This window comes from Eumetopias jubatus, unplaced genomic scaffold (assembly GCF_037043125.1).
Source record: "Eumetopias jubatus isolate StellerSeaLion01/CBP00866 unplaced genomic scaffold, mEumJub1_p1.0 scaffold_12, whole genome shotgun sequence".
Classification (NCBI taxonomy): domain Eukaryota; kingdom Metazoa; phylum Chordata; class Mammalia; order Carnivora; family Otariidae; genus Eumetopias; species Eumetopias jubatus.
In genome coordinates, this window is record NW_028274818.1 from 15,059,806 (window position 1) to 15,083,855 (window position 24,050).

General features: G+C 38.3%; 1 protein-coding gene across 3 annotated transcripts in view; it reads left to right on the forward strand.

The window, feature by feature from the left end:
- The window catches only part of ESRRG (estrogen related receptor gamma), a 222,408-nt gene that overhangs the window by 52,514 nt on the left and 145,844 nt on the right, over nt 1-24,050 (forward strand). For 2 of the 3 annotated variants that reach the window (XM_028104732.1, XM_028104733.2), the window contains exon 3: nt 16,430-16,546. The exons of the other annotated variant lie outside the window; for it this stretch is intronic. In XM_028104732.1, coding sequence (XP_027960533.1) covers nt 16,430-16,546 — 117 coding nt within the window. The remainder of the gene's footprint in view (nt 1-16,429; nt 16,547-24,050) is intronic. 3 annotated transcript variants of the gene reach the window in all.

The window sequence follows — 24,050 nt, forward strand, 5'->3', positions numbered from 1 at the left end:
CCCTGGGATCATGACCTCAGCCGAAGGCAGCTGCTTAACCAACTGAGCCACCCAGGTGTCCTGTGTTTTAGTAATCCTTAAACCTTAGCTCTATCTTTATACTTTAACTAAAGTTCTGATGTATCTGTAGCATTAATATATTCTCCTTTGATTCTACTCTGATATGGCCTACATTATAGAATCAGAAAAAATAAGCATGTAATTCTGGATTATCTGTACATATGCATACTTAAGAGGCTATGCTCTCCTTTATTTATTTTTGTAAACTTCCTTTCTTGAATAAAACCCTCTGCACTCAGAAAATACAGTCAATTTCCCATGGTTCACCTGAGCTCATGTCCTCAGAAGTAGCATGGAGGGAAGGGTGCTGATTGTGGCATGAGGCCGGGGACTCTGTCTGGTTCCAGTGGGGCAACATCTCATATGGTGACCCGCCTGTGCCACCAAGCCTGTTCCTGATTCAGTCACCCTCTTATGGGAAGGAAGCATGTGCATTGCCATTTCTTCTAAGGATTCTGTTGGTGAGTAATTTTCTTTTCTTAGCCTGCCCCAGCCTACCACTTGTCAAATCTGAAACGCCTCCCAGCACTGCACACTAACTCTCTTCTTGGCAAGTAATGGTTGAGAAGGGCTTGATGTAGTTTACATGCTCAAGTCTGAGGGACTTCAAGGATCAGTTCCAATAAATTCTTTAAAAATGCCATTTGCTTTCCTGTCTTTTAGCAAGGTAGATTTTTACATTTGTGATGGACTTCTTAGGAAGTGGGATGTGGCTGTAATACTTGGCTTGCAGACCGGTGGATTTTGTTCTGAGGACCTGCCACCCTGGTCACCCTAGTATTATCTGATGACTATTTAACGAAAGCCTGGAGGCTGTTTTTTGGTTGCTAGATAAACTGCCCGCAAAGGTATCAGTGCTTCTTTTTCCATTCTGATAGCTTTCATTCTTTCATTCTTGTTCACCTTTGACCTAGAACCAAGCCCTGACAAATAAGGCTGTTCAGAGAAACAACTGATAAATTACCTTGTTAGAATAGCCTTAGTAGCTATAGTAGGAATGATACCCTCTGCTTTATAGTTTTCAAAATGCGTCTTTTTATGCCTACGTTAAAGTAATTACATGATAAGATCCTTCCAGTAAACTCAGAATTGATTATGGCTAAATTCAGGTAGAGTAAATGACAACGTTCACCCTAAAGGTAGGAAAGAAGACAAGAAATGAGTGATGAGAGTTCTGTTATTTCAGGTTCCTGTTGTGTTTTATTGTTGTTGTTTTAAGTAGGCTCCATGCCCAGGTTGGAGCCCAATATGGGGCTTGAACTCATGACCCTGAGATCAAGACCCGAGCTGAGATCAAGAGTCAGATGCTTAACCAACTGAGCCACCCAGGCGCCCCTTTCAGGTTCCTACTGATGTGAATGTGGGCTACTTCGGTAATTTGTTGTAGGAGCATATGTCTCAATATGATTTTTTGGGCCCCCAGGAAAGGAAACATCAGTAACTTGTTTTGAAAATTCAAGTTGTAGAGGCTGTGAGGCTGGTTCTGAGGAACGGCAGGATGGGGTTTCATGACCTGGATCAGAACTTTTTTTATTTACTGTTAAAGGGCAGTGGTTCATTTATCTGATATATTACTTGATAAACTTAGATAATATCTTAGATGTGATAAAGTACACGCATTGCATCAATTTACTTTCTTTTGAAGTTGTTGATAATGAGATTCAACGATGTGAAGGCCTAGTCATTGGAGCTCACTTAGACATTTTTTTTTTTTAAAGATTTTATTTATTTATTTGTCACAGAGAGAGAGAGAGTGAGAGCACAAGCAGGGGGAGCAGCAGGCAGAGGGAGAAGCAGACTCCGCACCGAGCAGGGAGCCCGATGCAGGACTCGATCCCAGGACCCTGGGATCATGACCCGAGCCAGAGGCAGACACTTAACCGACTGAGCCACCCAGGAGTCCCTCACTTAGACAATTTTTTTAAAAAGTTTCATGTAAAAGCAAAATTAGGTAAAAGATGCTGGTAAAGTATTATAGTTGACACTAAAAGTAAATATATGTTTACACTTAAAAGAAATGACGTTTAAACATTTATTTCTTAATATTTATTTTCTTTTAGTGGTAAAAATCACATATAACATAAAGTACACATACCAAAAAATGCACATGACATAAAAACAGAGCATAAAAATTTCCATCTTAACTATTTTTAAGTGTACAGTATATTAGTGTTAACTATATGCACATTATTGTGCACCAGATCTTTAAAACTTTTTTATCTTGCAAAACTGAAACTCTATGCCAAGTAACTACCCATTTCCCTCTCCCTCAGCTTCTGGGAACCATTTTTGTACTTTTGATGAGATTGACCCACTTTGACCTCCCATATTCGAATCATGTAGTGTTTGTCTTTTTGTCATTGGCTTATTTCAGTTAGCAAAATGTCCAGGTTATCCATGTTGTAATATATGACAGGATTTCCTTCTTTTTTAAAGCCGAATCATATCCCATCATAAGTCTATACCACACTTGCTTTATCCATTCATCCATCAAAAGACAATAGGTTGTTACTGCCTCTCAGCTATTGTGAATAATGCTGTAGTGAATATGGGTGTAGAAATAGCTCTTTGAGATCCTGTTTCCAATTTCTTGGATATATACCCAGAAGTGGAATTGCTGGATCATATGGTAATTCTGCTTTTAATTTTTTGAGGAAACTTCATACTGACTGGCTTTCCGTAATGGCGGCATCATTTTACTTTCCCAGTGAGAGTGCACATTGGTTTCAATTTCTCTGTGTCCTTTTGGGCACTTGTTATTTCCTTCTTTTTTTCTTTTTTTGAGAATGGCCTTCCTAATGAATGTGAAGGTGAATGTTTAAACATTTTTGAGGGGTATCAAATAACTCCCTGAGTTTGAAGTTCTAATCTTTTACCTCGTTAGGCTGTCCATAAATAATTACATATGTGGACAATGTAAATAGTTGTTTTCAGCCTCTTGGGTTGCATACCGTGCCTTTACCGATAATAATAGATGAGGAATTCATTAGTTTGTCATAATAATAATGACTCTTATCAGTTTTTTGCAATGTGCCATACATTGTTCTAAGTGATTTACATTGATTGTCCTATTTAATTCTTCCATTATCCCAAGGAAGTAGATGCTACTATTATAGTATTCTTACAGTATCTTATTTATATATATATGGAACTTGAGGCACAGAGAAGTAATGGGCCAAACCCAATTGGGTCTCAGGCAACCTAAACCCAGAGCCTGTGCTCTTTACCTCTCAATACCCTGACTTGCGTATTTTTTAAAGCTTTTAAAAGCATTGAGTAATTTTAGACTGAATTTTTCTTGAGAGATTTTAGTCCATGGGCAGAATTTTCCATTAAGTTGATAAAATAAAATAAAAATGGGGAATTAAGAATATTCCCAAAGTTATGATTAGATAATATTGAAGGCTTTTTAAAAAAGGAGACAGAAGTGAGCCTTAAAAAGATCTATTTTTTTTTTTTTATAATTCATTTTTAGAACCCCCCTATATATAGTGTGAGAGTTCGTCTTCCGTACCATCATATCTATCTCAGTTCCCTGGATTTTTATCTTCTGACACTCATTTCACTGCTGGATTTTTAGCTGTTAGTTTTAGACTGATCCCCAAAATGTACCTCCACACCCACCACTGATAACACCTCCCTGACTCTTTAATTCTTGATTTTAGAAGGAAAGAGGCTTATTTCTTTTCTTGTTTTGATGTGACGGTGATTAACCACTTGCATAAACTTTGTGACTGCAACAGAGGACAACTCTTTCTTTTTTATGATGAGTACTAGTCAGAAGAAGGGGGGGCAGGATTATATGAATGGATCTGTATTTTTAAAGAAAAAACTATTTTCTTTGGGATTAAATCTTGTTTTTATTTTATTTTATTTTTTTATTATTATGTTATGTTAATCACCAAATATTACATCATTAGTTTTTGATGTAGTGTTCCATGATTCATTGTTAAATCTTGTTTTATTTTGGTTTGAACAAAGAGAAACAACCATATTCTAATATACTTTTTAATAAAGGCATAGCTGAGGGGGGCCCGGGGGGCTTAGTTGGTTAAACATCTGACTCTTGATTTCGGCTCAGGTCATGATCCCAGTGTTGTGAGATCGAGCCCCATGTCAGCACCCTGCAGGGTTTGGAGCCTGCTTGGGATTCTCTCCCTCTCCCTCTGCCCCCCCCATTAATTAATTAGTTAATTTACTAAAAAAAAAGGTACAGCTGAGTAATAATACAAAAAGGAAAGAGGAGGATTTAGTACACAGGAATTTTTGATTAATTTAGAATTTAGAGCTTGAAATCTGAATGTACCTTTACAGTGAATCTGAAAGCAGAGCCAAGTCTACTTTCTGATATCCATTTTTCAGTACAAACTATTAACATAGTTTTCATTTGAAGAAGATCAGAGACAAGTACAGGAATCTTCAAAGGAATGAATCTAGCCCAAGATTTTGTCCTTGATTGCACCTTTTCTTTTCCTTTTGCCTCTAAAGCATCTTCACTACTCCCAAGGTACCTCCTTGCTTCTGGAACGCCCTCACTGTCCCCCAGAGTCTTCAGATTATGTTTTATATGGAGAACAATTTCAAATTTTATAGATATTTAAAGCAAAAGCCCTCCTTTTGTTCTTCTGGGATATTACCAATTTACTAAGATTTCTTTTGTAATGTTTGCAACTAACTTGTAGGAAGCTACTTTACAGGATTGTAAGTAAGAAAGGAAATAATGGTAGACTGTAAAGTATTTTGTATCATTGCAGGCTTTTGTCCATATGTTTTTAGACCAGAGATCCATAACCAGGGCCCAGGGCCAGAATCATCTTGCTAAAGAAAGTTCGGAACCCAGTCACGTCCTTTCTTGTGTTGTCAGTGGTTGCTTTTATGCTTCTACCGGATTGCTGGGGAGTCACAGTAGAGACTGAATGACCTTTGAAGCTGAAATATTTAACTATCTGGGCCTTTAAGGAAAAATCTTGTGCTCCCCTGCTGTTCTGTGAAGGAGTGAGAGCTAAACAAGTGTTCCCTTGGAGGAGGCGTCCCCTGCCCTACCTCTCCTGGACCATCATCAGCGCACAGGAAGACACCCCCCTGCCCCCCGCTGTGTTTCCTTCTGTGCTCTTCCTCCCGGAGGAAATGCCAGGCACTTCTCTGCGGCCCCTATCATAGCAGGCAATCAAGTGCACGGGTTTTGTTTCAGAGAGGAAAATCTTTAGGCACCAACACAGCAAGTTGGGAGCTTTCGTGGATCTCACCTGGGCGTTCCTTGTTTTACTCTGCATCCAGTTAGCAGTCCTGTCTGAGCTCCCTGACCCTTGGGGTAATTAGTGGTTATGGTCTTTTGAATATTTGTTTTTCTTGTACTTCTTATAATGTGCCTGTGATGTGGACATCAATCAGGTCTATGCCTTTTGGCTTCCTTGCACCAGGCAGGAAGAGATTCTCTGCCTTGCATTTCCTTATTTCTGCACTGAGCACTAGCTCCTGGCCACTTATAGCTCTTCTGCTTCCTGAATCCCTTCCCTGAGTATAATTACAATGTTGTAATTCTTGTTGAGAATCAATGCACCTTCTGTGTCAGACGCTCTGCTCAGCACCTTGAATACATGATCTCATTTGATTTTCACAGCAACGCCATAGAAGTATCCATTGGTGTGACCCATTACCATTTCATTCCTGAAGAAGGAAAAGCTTGCCCTGACTCCCTGCAGAAAATGGTAGAACCAGCACTTGAATCCAATTTGACTCCTATCTTGCAATCATTGTTATACTGCCTCCTACAGTTTAAGTACAGAGCAGTTACCATCTTTGGGTCCTGCAGGATTTCCCCCAACTCTGTTTCAACTTTGGAGAATGCAGACACATACTGTTGAATACATCAACTCGATCTTGAGCGAAGAAAGTCTCCAATACCAATATGTCATTTCTGACAAAGTTCTTGGCGCATTGATGGCATTGAAGAACAGAAGCATTTAAGGACAATATTAGGAAAAGATGTGCTTGCTTTTACTTGTTGAAGGTACAAGGAAACCTTCAGGTTGAAGGTGCAAGGAAAGCTCTGAAGTCAAAATCGTATTTAAGAGTCAATTGCTTTTGGAGTGCCAGGGTAGCTCAGTTGGAAGAGCATGTGACTCGATCTTGTGAGTTTGAGCCCCACATTGGGTGTAGAGATTAGTTAAAAAATTAAGAAAAATTAAGAAAGAGGCAGTTGCTTTGTCATGTAGGAGATGATCCTAATGCCTCTATCCTTGCCATATGGACTGCTTGTACCATTTGATAACTGCCACTGCAAAATGTACATTTCTATTAAAATATAGTGGCTACATTAGATTTTTGTTAGCATTTCTTTCTTTCACCTATTTTATTCACAAACTGTTTTTTAGTCATATGTGTTAAAAAAGAGATAAGCAAACTCATCAAAGTTGCTCAAAATATGTAGGTAGAGCAAAAACATGTGAATGTTGATGTTGAATACTGAGCACAGCACATTTGGGGGCAATGGTTAGCTCAGATGCAACATCTTTCTTGTGGCTGTGGTGTTCTTTGAGCTTTTTTATAAATACTCCTGTGATACCATCCCTACTCCATCGAAGCTTAAAAACTGAGATGCAGTGGCTGCACACATCACGTGGGGTCTGCAAAAGGCCTAGTTGCCTTTTCCAAGAAGATGTCATCACATCAAAGCTAAAAAACATTGAATTTCTGGTTACCCTGGATAGGGAGATATTTGTATTCTCCATCATCTTCATCAGTGAGTATGTTTTTATTAGACACGTATTCCCTTCTTAAATGCATTTCAGAACACACCCAGCTGAGTATGGATTACTTTTTTCTCCCATCATGAACAATAGCATTATTTTGGGATCTTTAAAATGCATTGTTTACAACCTGATACCTGTTGCTTTGGTGACATGGTCTGTTTGGTTTCTGTGGAATTAAACTGGCTACAAACCATAGTGGTACAGAGACAAGTTGAGGGATTTCTTTTTGAGGTGTTGAGAGATTCCATTACCCCAAAGCAACCCTACCCTGTCCCGCAGCTGCCCTTGTACCATAAGTCTGACAACAGCAAAAGACAATGCCAAGATCCACCGTTCTCTTACCGCTCCAAGGCATCAGGATTTTCTTTCCAACCAGCAACAGTAGCAACAATGACAGCTACACAAAACACACTCTCAGAAGATAGGAATTTCATTTTTTTTATTTCTATTCCAAACAACACTCAGTTAATTACTTTTAAAAGATTGGAGTCCAGCAGCATTGCATCATAGTTAAGAGCTCGGATTTTGGATCCAGAGTGCCTGGGTTTGCATTCTGGCTCAGGCACTTGTTAGTTATGTGATTTTGGGTATGTAACCTCTTGTCTCAGTGCCTTAATTCTCTCATCTGCCAAATGAGGTTCCTATCTGTAAAACACATGAAGTAGTGCCTCACACTTAGTGTTTACTATAGGTATTGATATGCAAATTTTAATGGGTACATTTAGGGACCGTTGGACTGGATGTCAGGATATTTGAGTTTTAGTCTTTTTTATTTTTATTTTTTTAAGACTTTATTTTTTTATCTGAGAGAGAGAGAGAGAGAGAGAGAGCAAGAGCAGGGGGAGGGGCAGAGGGAGAGGGAGAAGCAGACTCCCCACTGAGGAGGGAGCCCGGATGCAGGGCTCGATCCCAGGACTCCGAGATCACAAACTGAGTTGAAAGCAGACGCTTAACCAACTGAGCCACCCAGGTGCCCCGATATTTGAGTTTTAGTCTTTTTTTTTTCCAATAAACTAGTCCATATTTTTGTAAGGAAGATCCAGTGATCATAGGTTAATCAGTACATATTTACCTGTCTATGATCTTTATAAAACAAGGAGGCTGAACTAATTAGAAATTAGGTTTTCCTCAAAGTCCAATATCCTTTAAATTTGTGTTGCTTAATACCCAATGATATGTTGTTGGTAGATTCCTATGAGTTTTATTCTGTCTCATTGACTATACTTAGCTTTTTTTGATGAATAATTTGGGGCTAAATATTAAAATGAGGGAACGAGGAATAGGATCACTAAAAATCAAGTCAACAGGTAATGAATGGCTTCTTGTGGGCCATTGACTTGGCCATACATTCTTTGGGACACAAGGGATTCTGAGGGGTGTAAGTCCCTATCCGCAAGGAATATACAGTTAGAACAGGAGGAGGTTGATTCAGTAGACACAAACAATAAAGTATGTTGAGTTCTAAGAGAAGGACCCACCTGAAGACAAGCGTGAGATGAGTTAGTTACACCCATAAGGACTCGGTCTCGTGGGCTCTTGGAAAGCTTCATTGAAGACATGATAAAGGAGGCACATGAAGAGGACCAGTGGGAAAGAATGCTGCTTTCTAGGAATTTGGAGTAATTCAGGGTACATGTCGGACACACTGGGGGGGTGGGCTTTGGATAGGGATAGAAATTGACCTAAAAAAAAAAAAAAAAAAAATTGACCTGAGACTGTGGGAAGGAGTAAGGCTGGGGTGGGATTTTGAAGATCTTTGCAAATCCTTTACCTTCCATTATAATCAGATTACACCCAATGATACGCAGTTTATAAGCTCCAGCATAGTGATAGGAAATGCTCACAAGGAGATGTTGCTGGTTGATGTCTCAGAAATTCACTTCTTAGACGATTTGGTGCTTTAAAAAAATGACTTGAGTTATCTTTCTTCCTCTTCTCCTAGTATGTGTAAAATATAGCCATGTACACTGGAGTTGTTGGCAAGGCAAAATTGTCCTTCAGCTTCTCTGGGTGAATGGCATATTCATTTTCACACTCTTGCGTAAATCTGAGGAAGGTTATTTTGTAGTATTTCCAAACTCCAGATTTAGGTCTTAGAGTGAAGGTATTTAGTAATTGATGAAATCTTACAATGTCTCTCCCTTTTGTTCTCAGAAGGATGAACAACATGATCTATGATTTTAATACTTATAGGTCATGTAATTCTTACAGTGTTATAAAGTACATATGATTGTTCCTTTTTTATATTTTAGTAATCCAAGAGTAGTAAAGGTAAAGTAACTAGTTCAAGTTCACACGGCTAATGAATGGCAGAGCTGTAATTTGGACCTTCATCTACCACTTCTCTTCTCCTCCTCTCTTCCTCTGCCTTCACTCATTCATTTCCAGGTGTCTTTCTAAACCCTATACAAGGTAGTATGTTAAGGAAGGACATGCAATGGGCATACAATATTTTTTTCCACTTTTTATTTGAGATGAATATGCACAGTGCCTAGTGTTGAGTCAATAGTTGTGGAATAAGGCAATAAAGGAATGTCCATGTTTACAAATTTGGGGGAAACCAGGGTAGGATATGTTTTGTTTAACCTGGAAAAAAATATCAAGGCTAAATAATTCCCCCCCATTTTACAACACTGTTGTCCTGCTAGCCTATTATTTATTTATTTATTTATTTATTTATTTATTTATTTATTTTGTTTTTAGAGAGAGAGAGAGCATATGAGTTGATGGGGGAGGGAGAGGGAGAGAGAGAATCTTAAGCAGGTTCCATGGTCAGTGTGGAGCCCAATGTGGGGCTTGATCTCACGACCCTGAGATCATGACCTGAGCTGAAATCAAGAGTCAGATGCTTAATGGACTGAGCTACCTAGGTCCCCCCTGCTAATCTATTTTTAATTTAATTCAACAGGTCAATACAAACTTGTTAGATGTATCATAGAGGGAGATGGTTGGTACCCACTCTAAGCTCAGTGACCCACCCAGTACTGTTCACTGGAAGATGAAACCAGAGTGTATGGTCTTGGTCTGCAGTCAGTAGATACTACTCAGAGTTTATGAACCTGCCTGCTTGTAGGCTTCTTTCTAATCTTTTCATCCTTAAAGACAAACTGTCATTTATTCGCATGTGGAAGCTAAGCCTGAGCTTCAGTGTGAAAATGCAACAGTCTGTGCCAATACACTATTATGGCTCTTATATACTATGTTTGTGATTATCAGAATTTAATCCTATAGAACCTGAAAGAACCAAATATCAAAAAGACTTTCTATACCCTATCTTCCATCTCATTTTTTTAGAGGGTAGAAGGGCAGCAAAAAGGCAAAGAACATGTGACTTTGGCATAATCCTGTATGTGAAATTGCTTTGCCAAGAGCTGGGTATGACAATTAACTGGATGTGATGCTCCTTTCCTCCTCCGTCAGTATGCCACAGTCTCCATGTGCCTTGCTGCCCCTTTGGGAGTCTGACAGACACTGCCATTCTTTATAATACTTTTGGGCATCGTCTTTCAGAGCTTGAGGCAGATTCTCACACTGTCTTCAATGATCTGGAGATCTTTGAAATTTGAAGGTAAATTTGAAATTTAATAATGGACAGACATCATTTGGCCTCATGTCTTGTGATAAAGAAGGCAGCCAGATGTTTTGGGTGAATATGAATGAAATGTATTTGACTGCCCCCCCCCCTTATAGCTTATAAAGTGACTCTAGTGGCAGTTCTAAAGGGAGCTTCAGGAAGTGTCAGAGCAATCCCCTGGGAACAGGTAAAGTGTCCCTAGGTAACTTATTTTGAAGTCTAACTTGGGATTCTTTGAACAAATTTAAAAAGTATGTGCATTGTTAGAACTATGACTTTCTTGCTAGAGATATGTAATCAATTATTGTTCCATATTATATAATCCCAGTTATAGAGGTCATTTCAATTTCAGGTGGAATGGGCAGAAAGTAGTGAGGAAAACATTAAAAACGAGAAAGAAAAAAAGGAGAAAAAGGGAAGTTGTATCACTGTATGGAAAAACCTTTACTATGAAACAGTATTTAAAAAGTCTTTTTTTAATATTTTTGATCATGTAAAACAAAAATACTACAGATTATTGGCTGCATGTTTTTAATGCTCTGTAATTGTGTACCGAGGCAAATCCCATTATTTTAAAATCACTTAATATTGGAAAACAATTGGATAAACCCCATTTGGAGTGCCCTGTGGGTCATCTCAAGCCTTTTGGTTCTCTTAATAAAGTTAAAACGACTGGGGGAAATATACAAATGCTTTCAAATGGGTTTTACAGTTATGATGTCTGTATGTGTGAAAAAGAGGGACAACTCTTAGGAACTATGTAAAGCCAAATGCATCATTACTGTGTATGAGTGACGTGAGTTGGGAGTAAGGATTTGACATATATTTTTATTTTGAGATGCCATGCTAATTTACATCATTCAGCCCTTTCACTGCCAAACTGTAAAAGTCCACTAAGTGACTGAAAGGAATATAGAAATTATCCACTGGCACTCCAGGCTGGAGCTTTACATACACCCTGTTATTCTATCCGCCAGCTAGCTGCAAGATTCTATTAAGTGGTAAGTGAGAAAATTATATTGCCTACAAACTAATTGTACAAAAGACTCTGAAATAAGTAATCAGAGCCCAGGACTTTCTGAAAAGCTGCCAGGAGATATTATAAATTGCTGTATCATTCTTGTCAGCCTGGTTTAAAAACCCAGAGCTTCCATGTTGATTTGGTTCCCTCTGCAACAGAGCTCACTTCCCCAGCTCTTGACAAAATTGGGAAAATTCCAGCTGTGTAGTAGCTGCCCAATTCAGTCCCTGGTGCCCTCTAACAAATGTGTCCCAGGAAATAGCAAGCTATAATCCAAGAAAACTCTGTGTCTGAAAGAGAATCCTTGCTTGTGAACAATAACTTCTGCATCCTTCTGATTGTCCAGTGTTCACATTTCAGGTGCCCACAGTTGCTATTGGAAATATTTTTGTCGAGTTTCCACTTTTCGTGAATTGAAGGAAAACAAGTGCCCCGTAGAGATCATGTGGTCTACTGGGAGTAATGTCTTTGAGCCATTACTAAAATAGACGGAACATTATTATCCAGGTGCTTGGGACAGCACGTTTTTAGGATAAAATGGTTTTTTGTTGTTGTTGTTGTTGTTGCATAGAAAAAGCACCAGGGAATGTATTTCAAGGGTAGAATCTGTGTAGACTCTAACAAGATCAAAGACTTTGTTGGGTGGGTAGTCATAGCCAACAACAATGAACTAAGTAACTCAATAGGAGGGCTTTGAAATTAGAGGTTTTCCTCCAGCAAATAAGTTCTTTAGAATAATGTTGATTTGTTTTTCAAGATATAAACCCGTGTTACTTAGTGAAATCAAGGTTATCACTCATGTATGTCAAGACTAATTTATGGAAATTTGGCTGAAGGATGCCTGATTCATCGTAAACAATTTCTATACACTTAAGCTGAAAATATATCATTTGTGAAAACATTCAGGACCGCTATAATTTCCATTCATTCACAGTGAAATTTTTACCAAACAGGTTTTGTTGCCAATAGCTTTGGGAAGATTCCTCTACCCCAATATAGTTATTTATTCATTTTTCACAGCATAGTTCAGTCATTCACTTTTAGATTGAGAATTCATTGACTTTCTTAGGCATAATCTCTGCATTTGTGGGAATGCATTTGTGTATGCGTCCATGCTAGTCATGATTCCAGAACCACCACCCCCCACACTAAATTGTATTGTTATTCGCTTACATGTCTTATCTCCTCTGTAAGACTGTGGACTTCTCAAGAGCAGGAACTACCTCTTTCTATCCCAACCCAGCACATGATCCAAAATTGCAAGTTCATGGATCAGCACCAAGGATCTAGCAATGAATAAGAGAGAGCCTCTCCCTCAAGAGTTCATTCTGAGGCACTATTAAAAATTTCTCTGCCTTTATGTTTCCCTTTGTCATTGAAGAATTCAGGATGTAATGGTTAGAAAGGGAACTAGAGTACTAGAGTACTTCTTTATATGTGATCTGAAGCTCCCATGTGGTAATTGTACAATTTTCCTTCTGTTTTTTGAAGAAATTTAAAAATCCTTACACAGTCATTCTTGGACGAGTCATTCATAGATTTAGCTATTATCATTGAATCGCTCCTAAATATTTTCTCCAGTGTGGCTCCAGTTCTGAGAGCATCTACTTTGTAAGTAATACTAAGTACTATAACAAGATAAAAATTAACCCTTTTAGTGCCATCTGTCTGTTTTTTCGTATTTTAAAACATTTTCATGTTTTATTTTCCTTTTATTCTTATCCTGTTCCTATCAAGATGTACTTTATTTCCTTTAAAGTCTCTCATGTTCACTTTTTTTCTTTTCACATTTTGCTCCCCAGAAGCCTTAGTATTTTTTTTTTTTTTTTGGTTTTCCCCTCAATGATCTCTTTCTGTTTTACCATGCATTTCCATTTTTGTCAAAGCTACTTTTTAAGGTTTTGAAAAATTAATTAGGTTTCCTAATACTTTTTTTTTTTAATTTGTGAAATGGTTTTCCTAGTGGTCTTAATATTGCTTCCTGATGGGACATCTAGCTCACTTGACCTTGTGGACATCACTACATTACAGCACCATAGTTGGTGTTCATAACAATGACATTGAGATATCAAGAAAATATAAGTTTTTTTGAAGCATGCTATTTTACTTATTTACTACTTTTCGAAGAAGATTTTTCTACTGCATAAGAAATGGTCCTTGCCTCCAGGATCTTACCATCTAATGGGTAATATGCATGCAAAAAAGGTATGACAAAATCCAGCATGTCTGTATATGATGAGAGTATGTGAAAAGATATGAGAACCAAGAAGTCATTTTCTGCTATGATGGTCTGAGAGGTTTTCATGAAAGATTTGAATGGAATTTGAGTTGAACAGTGAGCCTTGGAAGTAATTTTAAGAAGAAAAGAGGGGCAAAGATAGATCATTCTCAGAGGGAAGTCTGAAGGACACAGCAAAAAATGAATAAATTGACTTGGCTGCATCAGAAAGTTCATATAAGGTAATAATTGTAATATTGCTGGATAAGTAGATGGGAGTCATATTGGAGTGGCAATTTTGTTTGCTAATCTAATATTCTGTATTTAATTCAAGAGACCATAGAAGTGTAGTGATTTTTTTTTTTAAATTAAGGTATTTTATTTTTAAATTAAGCAGTCCTAGGAAGAGGTAGGCAGCATGGATTCAGGGGGACAGAATGGAGGCACAATGCGCAGGTAGGGGAGAACTCCCATAGTCCAGGTGTGAGCTCACACATGCCTGATTGAGGTTCCTGTCAGAAGTGTGTTCTTGTGGAGGCTGAGGATAGAATTTTTGGAGGAAGAGGAACCAGTTTGAAATGAAAGATGATTGTTTTTGTGGGGGTGGGAGGGAGATGGTGGGTCACCCTGGTAGAAGTTTCTAGCAGTGGGTTAAAATGTGTGTCATGCTTTAGTACTGGAAAGTAAGCAAGGTGAGGACTTCATACTGACTTTTCTGGCAAAAGGGGGCAAGAAATGCTGTTTGGAAACGATTTTTTTTTCCCTAACTAGTTATTGTTCATCTCTTTCTAAGAAAGCAAAGACTGAATTTTTTTAAAAAATAAGTATAGGAAGAGGTAAGTAGAGTGGAAGGTTCTGGTATTAGCATACTAATTAACCTTTAGGAAGTTACTAGCAATACTCCCTGGATGCAAAATACATTTTCAGTGATGGTTAAAGAAACTCAGCAGTGAAAAACGGTTCATCTAAAGTTCAGAATCTAAATCCTTTTATTCTCAACCATGATCCAGCCAGTCTGGTTCCTTTGACTTATCCTTAATTTTCTGGGTGTTGGTAATATCTCTGAAGAAGGTGATGGTGTGTGCCTCTGTTGATACAATTAATATTACTCTTATTATTTAACCTCTTACGTTAAAGAGTAGTTGCTTTTATTATTATAAATGCCCTGAGTTAGAATGCTAATTGAGCCAAATAATTTTGATAGGCTTATCTCAAGTTATAATGCACAGGTTTTTTTTATATGTATATTTTAGTCATGCGTACTTAACCAATTTTCAGTAGTTATAAGTGGTTAGGTATTACTTCCTGTTGAATTAGCAGTTGCTGAGTAGTTGAGTCTTTGTACAATCCTGCAATCCACTAATGTGATATTTAATGAGGAGACATCAGTCTGGAGAAAGGTAGTCAATATAAATCAGTGTTTACAAAGTGTGATTAACTCTGAAATATTTCATCAATGCTGTGGTCCCAGGCAGACTCTATGCTAATTACTAGACTCTGCGCACGTTTCAGGGGACTTGGACGGACCCTGAGTATCGCGAACATAGAGCAGCAAAATTGCAATTATGCTCGGACCGTCTCTGATGACAATTTATGCATTTGGTGTGATGACCTCCCCCTTCCCAAGAGGGCAATAAAGAGAATGCATTTTCATTAAGATACTAATGCACTTAATCACAAGGGGAAAGGGTTAGGAAGTAAGGAAAGACCTTCAAGCACTATGTGACAGAGCTGATAGCGGAGAGAAGCTTTATTTTAAAGGCAGCTTCTTTACAAAGCTGTAGGCAGCTCCAGAGCACATCCCACACACTATCATTGGCATTAATTGAAAAAAAATTTGAGTTAAAGTTCGGATCTTCTTCTGAGCTACATATTTATTGCTTCAAATGTGTAACTAGGACCATAAGTAATGTCAACTCTGACATTAAACATACAGTTTCATAGCAGTTTATTTTTATTTATAACACATCCATGGAGCTTGAGTGTTTGGAATTCATTATGCAAATAATGTAACAAACACGATGATGACCGTCATCATCGTCATTCTCCTCCTCCTCCTCAATAAGCATTTACAAAGCAGAGAACTGTGTTGTAAGGCCCGGGTAAGTGTGGCCACAAGAGCCAAGTCATTTCGGTCCCTGCCATCTAGGAACTTACTGTAAGGCCCCCGATGAGCCTGCTGATCATTTTTCACAGTGGGGTTTATGCTGTTTAGTGTCAGAAAGACAATAAGCCTGATATACTGGAACATAACCAAAAGAAATCCAGGATTGATGATACAAGAATATAATTTTGATGTACATGCTTTTATGGAAATAATTTACTTTGCAATTTCTTTTGGATTCTAAAATTCTGGAAGATTGTTGTTTTGCACGGGTAGACTGAGCATAATGTTTTAAAAGCTAACTTTAAACTTAATCTTTTGAGATACTTTACTATGTATCTTCCAATTATTCAGTGCATTTTTTTTTTTTTAAGAGAGAGAAAGTGGCAGGGGGAGGGGCAGAGGGAGAGAGAATCTTAAGCATGGGGCTCCATCTCAGGATTTGGAGATCATGATTTGAACCGAAATCAAGAGTTGGGCCCTTCACTGATTGAGCCACCCAGGCACCCCTATTCAGTGCATCTTAAGTGGTTGCCACAGAGCATCCAGCTTCATGACATTTGTGACATCCTAATGAATCTTATGTGACATGTTTTTTGAGAGGGGAGGCAGAAGTAACAGAGTAGGCATTGCCTTTGGGATGCTCACATTTCCTGGGTCTTGCAAATCTAACTGTTTTTCTTCGAACTCTGTGTTTTAGGTAATATAGAATATAGCTGCCCTGCCACGAATGAATGTGAAATCACAAAGCGCAGACGTAAATCCTGCCAGGCTTGCCGCTTCATGAAGTGTTTAAAAGTGGGCATGCTGAAAGAAGGTAAGGCATGTTGCTGGGGGCTCTGTGTTTTAGGTTGGGAATGGGGGAAGGGCTAGAGAAACTGGGAAAAGATGGGGTCACAGTAAGCACTCTGAATCTGATGGCAGAATACATCTTTACGCCTGAGTTTTCTGATATGTCCTGGCTAACTGCTTGTTATCAACCGGAAGGGACAAGGTAGGAAACATCTGATGTGCAGCTAAACCCACCAGGTATGCTTGGTCGTTCTGACTCTTTTCTTCTTTACGAGTTGCAGAAGGCAAAGGACAACGGACACCAAGACGCTAGTCCTTGTCTTTTTGTGTTTCTTCTCATTTCTAAGTTTACAGGGAGATCTTCCCCTCCCTCGTTACTGAGATGTAATTGACAAATAAAAGTTGTGTATATTTAAGGTGTATGACTTGATGTTTTGATATACATATGTATTGTAAGGTAATTGCTACAGTCACGCTAATTAACACACCCATCATTTCATATTGTTACCACTTTTTTTAAAAAAAATTAATATTAGGCTTTATTTTTTTCCAGTCTTATCTTTTGGACTTATGTTCTATTATAAAGAGCTTTTAATAATGATACTAAAATTGTTGCTTTCACTTAGGGATAATGCCAACAAACACAGAATAATAACAGTGACCATGGATTCAGTTATGGCCTGAGCTCACACAGCTCACAAGTGGTAGAGCCCAGAACTGAACACAGAGTCAGATTCTAGAATTCATTGACTTCTTCCACCCATATCCAAGGTCCTGAAATATTTGTATATGTCAGCATGTCCAGTGAAACTAACATTTTAGCTTGTGCTCTTTGGAAAGCCTAGATCTGTTTTTGTTTTTGTTTTTAAATGCATCTCTATGTGTGTGTTTTTGTAAATGTGCATTTGTTTTTTACAGTTTTAGATTTTACCATCTTTTTCTCTTCAGAAAATTTGCCAGTTTAAAATAAACATGATGATTTGATAAAGTAACAAAATGAAAATGTGGCAATCAAAGTTTGAAAGAAATTGGGTAAATTACATTTAAATGTATTGCTTCTGTTGAGTCATAACATACACTTTGTTCATGGAGTTGGCCCTATGAGTTTATGTATTTGCTGTTACTGGAGATCTCTGACTTTTTAACTTCTAAATCCAAATAGATCTAAGTGTTTATTCCCTAAGAACAAACCAGAGCTTCAGTTAAGTATGGCATTCCTAGATCTCATAATTTTTCCTGGTTTGTTCTTAATGCAAGATTTTTACTGTGAACAATGTCATGGGAAGTTGAGTGGATCAGTTATATTTGGGTATGTGGAATTCATGCTGTATTTCTCCGCTCTTTACTAGATCGCTAAGAACTAACCCCTCATTTGACTAGAAACAAAGAAGACTCTCAAATTCTTCTCATCTTTGACTCTCATCTTGTTCTGGGGCAGGGGTGGGGGGTGGGGTGGGGGGAGGAAGCTATAAACAAGGAGTGTATAACTTTATGATTAAAGCCTTATGAAAACATGACGCAAGATGTATTATCAAGTAAAAAAAAAGAAAGTACAAGTCCCCTAGTAGTATGATTCAATGTATATATGAGTTTATTTTTGTATAAGAATATCTACTTATATTAAATTTAAAACTTTACAAAAATTTATATTTTAATAATTCATATTAAGATATCTGTAGAGAGAAAAAGGAGAAAGAATGGTAGAAGGGAGATGTGCATCGTGATGGGATATACATGGAGAAGTGGAAGGAGGGATAAATAAAGATTAGGGACAGTGTGACACTATGAATACAGTGAGGAGGGGGGTACTTGCCCTTTTCACTGTGTAGCCTTTGGCACCATTAGTATTTTTAATAGTTGATATATTTTACATTTAGAATGCACTTGCTAAATGTTTATTAAGTTTCTCCCGTGTGCCAGGTACCATTCATTCTAGGCTTCAGCAGTGCAGCAGTGAGGAAGTTGGAGATGGTTGTTCTTGCTAGAGGGAACTGACGTGGAAATGCCAGTGGGAGAGTTTTGACAAAGGAAAAAATACCTATAAAAACCCAACCATAATGACCCAATCCACAGGACAAGGAATTTTCCTTTGAGCTTACTCCTTTTGAGGTTGAAACTTTATCTTGGTAATTGCCTTAAATCCTATAGGAGAGTAACAAACAAAAACGTAGTTCACAATAACATGATAAGTAACGGATGGTCCATTTTTGGTCATTATATTGCCACTTAGTTGAGCTGTAGAGACTCACACTGAACTTAAGCTCATTCAAAAAGCGTTAATTAAAAGTTGGGAGTTGAGGAATAATTTTCAAAGAGCAAATCCATTTTTTTAAAGTGTTATAAAACAAATATATCAATTAGCACTTGGAATAGATGTGTCCTAGATGTGGATTTTATTTTCAAAAACTAAAGTACATGGAGCTATGTCTCCATTTACGGGTTGATAGAATTTTTTGACTAGTTTAATTTTACTACTATGATTTATTCAACTCTTTGCACTTCCAGGTTTATGGGCGAAGTGAAAACAAAAATAAATTTTGCCCTAAATAATTTCCCCCATTGTGGTTTTTAAGCAGGAGCAATCTTGAAGGGTGGTTAGAGTGACCGAGGAGGTGTGAACTGTGTTTAATTAAATATTGTTGGTGAAAGAAATGGGCTGGTGCTTATCTGTAATTCACACCTCCTCAGTTGCTGTTATCAAGCCTTTAGAGGGTCTGTTTTCAAGGGACTTGCTGCTGTACTTGCTGAAATACTCAAATAATTTATTTTCCTTTACTTCCTTATGCCCACTTTGATGGAAAAATGCCAGTTCTCTAAGCCTCTCCCCCCAAAAAGGATGGCTATGAGTAAATACGGAATATTCCTTTTCTTTCATACTTAAAAATGCAGTGAAATATTGCATTACACCCTGCATATAAATACACAATTATGTTTGGCCATCTCCTTGGCTCAAGACTTGCCTCCTCAGCCTGGAGAGAATGATACTGTCTTAAATGTATCTTTATGGATGGAGAGGGATTTTGGTCCCATGCAGTATGTCAGAGATCATGATGTAGTAAATCTATTCAAATGTAAACCTGTTCAATTCAATTACCAGTCCATAATAAAATTTGCTGCTACAACCCCCATGTTGACCACAGCAGTCCATACAGCCTGATGGCACAGCAGGCCTGGAAATTGACAGACAAAATCTATTTAAACAAAAAACAACATTAGTTGTAGAATCTGAAATGAAATCAGATTTCAACAGCTTTGATGGGAACCTTCTTTCCTTTAACAGGTATTTTTATTCAACTAGCCAAATACATCTTAGATAAAGTGCTGCCTGAGGGAAATAAAGAAGTTTTCATGAAAAACGTGGTGTATAGAAAAATGAGACTTTACTCTTTTAAAAACAATAATCCCTAGTTTTATTGACTGGTGTTTCTATTAATGATGTAGGGTGCCAAAGGGAAGTGATGGCTTAGTGGGCAAACGATTCCAGTTGCATCACATTGTACATAATTAAATTTTTACAAGCTATGCCTTCTCGTTAGCCAGTACCAGAATTATGTCTGAATGAACTACATTTGATTATAACATTAGAATTGTTTTAAAGGTTTTATTTATTTATTTGTCAGAGAGAGAGAGAGAGAGAGCACAAGCAGGGAGAGCAGCAGGCTGAGGGAGAAGAAGGCTCCTGGAGCCCGATGTGGGGCTCGATCTCAGGACCCCGGGATCATGACCTGAACCGAAGGCAGGTGCTTAACTGAGTGAGCCACCCAGGCGTCCCTAGAATTTTTGAGTCAAAAAACTGTTACTGTTTGAAATGAACACTTGTTTATATGGAGAAAATGACAGAATCCCACAACATAATAAAACTTCAAGAAGTACAGTTAAAAAAAAAATGATAGTTTGTTCAAATCCAAGTGGTTGCACCATTCCGCATCCTGAAAAAAATCCCCTTTTCTTTTTCTGGGCTCTACTTTGCTGGTAAGCCTCAGGAATGATGGGCCACCATTCGTTTTTCAGCATTATACCATACTGGATGTCAGCAAAAACCCATCTATTACAAGATATCTGGTCTCAACATTCCCTTTTCATTTTTTTCAGGTATTGCTTATTTGAAGGAAAAAACAAGAACTAATCAAGGTGCACCTATAAATCTGGTCAAGATTTATTTTTATTTTGATCTCTCTCCTTGGTTATTTAAAGGCTATTGCAGGACATACTGATTCGGTTTACTCTCTGTCAGTGGCAAACAGAGACATTTTATGAAAGCAGTAATTATTTTATTTAGGTATAGAATTCACTGATCGAAGGATTGAAGGGCTTTCCGCTGTTTATTGGTATGATGGGTTTCACCTTGACAACTCAAGTATTTTTCTTTGACTCTTGTAGATGAGAGCGAGGTACCCACATTTATATATACACAGCGTTATATTCCCCAGCCAAAGTATAGATGAATCAAGGAAGAATGGAGGGCCAGTGTAGCTATTTCATGCCAAAAACAATGCTTTTCACTTTGCCTCTTTTTTAAAAGATTTTATTTATTTATTTGACACACACACACACACACACACACACACACAGAGTACAAGCAGGGGGAGAGGCAGGAAGGAGAGGGAGAAGCAGGCTTCCCGCTGAGCAGAGAGCCCGACATGGGGCTCAATCCCAGGACCCTGGGATCATGACCTGAGCCGAAGGCAGACACTTAACTGACTGAGCCACCCAGGCATCCCACTTTGCCTATTTTTTTAAAGGTTACTTAAACCTTTCTGATCTTTCCTTTCATCATCTGTAAAATGATGGTAGCAACAGTAGTATTTGCAAATGAAATGTTGTGAATATCCAGTAAGAAACTGCATGTTAAGTGTTCAGCATGCCATGTGGTGTAGAATGAGGACCAAATCAACATTACCCATTGTTGCTAGAGACAGTAAGAGTCAAGCTGTGGGGTCAGGTGGACCTAGATTCCAGCTCTACCAGCTCCTGGCTCTACCACCTCCTGGACCTGGGCAATTTACATAACCTCTAAGACCTATGTCAGCCTATTTATTTGTGAACATGGGACTGAAGATAGAACATACCTTGTGAAGTTTTTGAAAAACGAGAGAGCTAATAGAGACACGGGATTTGGCACAAGGTTAGTGGGGTGACACTCTGAGCTAGAATTTGGATATACGACGTTCACCTGCTGGACTAATACAAATTCATATACGTTTTGTTATTTTTTGGCAATATCAATGACCTTAGGGGTCCTTTCCAAACTTTTCATAGAAACACATCAATAGGTGACGATTTGTTCCAAAATTTCAAAGGGAATTTAGTTTTATGGGTTTTGTTTGTTTGTTTTTAAGTAGGCCCCATGTCGGGGCGCCTGGGTGGCTCAGATGGTTAAGTAGGCCCCATGCCTACATGGAGCCCTACGTGGGGCTTGAACTCATGACCATCAGATCCAGACCTGAGCTGAGATCAAGAGTCAGAGGCTTAACCCACTGAGTTTTTATTATCTACCCTTAGGTCAAACAAAGAAAGACAACAGTATAAGAAGGGAAAAAGGGACTTCAAGCAGAAGTTTTTAGCAACAACAATGTAGGTAAAGAATGCCTTTGATTACTGGCTGAGCTGTAGAAAGGAGGCCTCGGTTCCTTTGTCTATCAGAGAAAAAGGACAAATCATACACATTTTAAAATGCGCACAAAGAAGTGTAAGAACTCTACTAATCTCATAGCTACATTAAATTTTACTAAGGAAATTTTGATAGCAGAGCATCGTGGAAAAAAAATCAGAGGATGGACATAAGTTTTAGTACACCTCCATAAATATTAACTGAGCTTCTCCCATGTGTCTGGCAAAATACCACACTTTAGCTTTTAATTCCGATTTTTCCTCTACTTAGCATTGTGATTTTGGGGAAGTCCATTGAGCTCTCTCTTGATTTCCACATGTGCAGGGGAGCAGTTAGACTACATTCTTTCTCGTCCCTTCTATTCTAAAAGAAGTTTTATTTAGAAAATGATGTAAGGTCTGTAGAAACATTATACCAATATAGACATGAAGATACTTGTAATTGTGACATGATATTGACAATATCTGTGAGGCTAGTCAAACCATAGGAACCATGATTTGTAGACTTGTCTAGTGAGTTGTACTCTTTTGTCAGTTTTGTCTTAACCGGATAATTCTTTGGAAGCTTTTCATCTTTCTGGAAAAGCAGGAAGTATGTTATTTTTGCCACAGTTAATAGAAGGGAGAGTTGAAGGAACAGTGGAGTCATCAATAGATATTTAAATACTTAGGAAATGGGGTCTTGCATTTTTGCCTGTGTTTGAAAAACTTTTCCTCTGTATTCCCTTTTTATTTTTTTAAAAGATTTTATTTATTTGTTAGAGAGAGAGAGAGTGGGCGAGAGAGAGAGTGAGCAAGGGTACAAGCAGGGGGAGCTGCAGGCAGAGGGAGAAGCAGGCTCCCTGCTGAGCAAGGAGCCTGATGCGGGACTCGATCCCAGGGTACTGGGATCGTGACCTGAACCGAAGGCAGATGCTTAACCGACTGAGCCACCCAGGTGTCCCTCCTCTGTATCCCTTATAGTCCCTACCAACTCTTGTGAATATATTGAAGTGCAGTCAGTAGAGTTTTATTTCTGTGAGCATCTGAAATCTCATTGCAGATTGCTGTATTGCTACTAGTCAGATTTATTTGAAGTTTTGTTGTTACATTTTTAAAATAAAAATATTGACATAAGTTGGAGAGGAGAAGAGCAAGATTATATAATTTTCGAGGCCTTCTAAATATTTCCTCTGGGGGAGAAATGAGTCGTTAAAACTAACAAAACCAATAACATAGTTATATGTTTTATTGATAAGCACATTTGCTTTTCATATTTTATTTGACATTTTTAAAGTAAGTTTCTGTTAGGGAGGTGCTTAATATTTCCCCCTACTTTTTAAAGTCCAAAAACTACTAGCATGAAGATTCCAGGTAAGCAGTTTAAACGATGTGTTAGAATTGTGAGTCTTCCTCTTTAGGATAAAGTCAAAGCCAAGGATGGGAATCAGCATTTGGAGTAAGTCACCATTCAGTGTGGAAAGGGCACAGGATATTAAGGTTCCATTATCACCTTGAAAGCCTCACTCAGTAGATAAAAGCGGGACCCTGGGTGTGAGATTCTCATTAATCAGATGAGGAATCCAAGGCTCAGAGAGTTTCAGTGACTTACTCAGTGACCCATTACAGATAGAGTGGGAATGGGATTAGAAGTCAGGTACGTCACCTTTCAGGCTCTGTATCTCTATCAAGCTTCCTTGCAGTCTTGGCCAAACAAGGGGTTTTTCCTCCTCCAGCTTCATGTAGATTGCCCACAGTCTCAGCACAGCAGGCTGATAGTGGCCTGAGATACTCATTTGGGGGTAGAAGAAATGGGAAAGAGTCCTGGTGCTCCCAAGAAGCAGCAGAACTTGTGGGTTTAAAAAGAGGTTTGTGCCTAAGTTATAAGTCACATTCATAAAGAGGGGACTTTTCCTTAGGATTCTGATCTCAGGAAACCA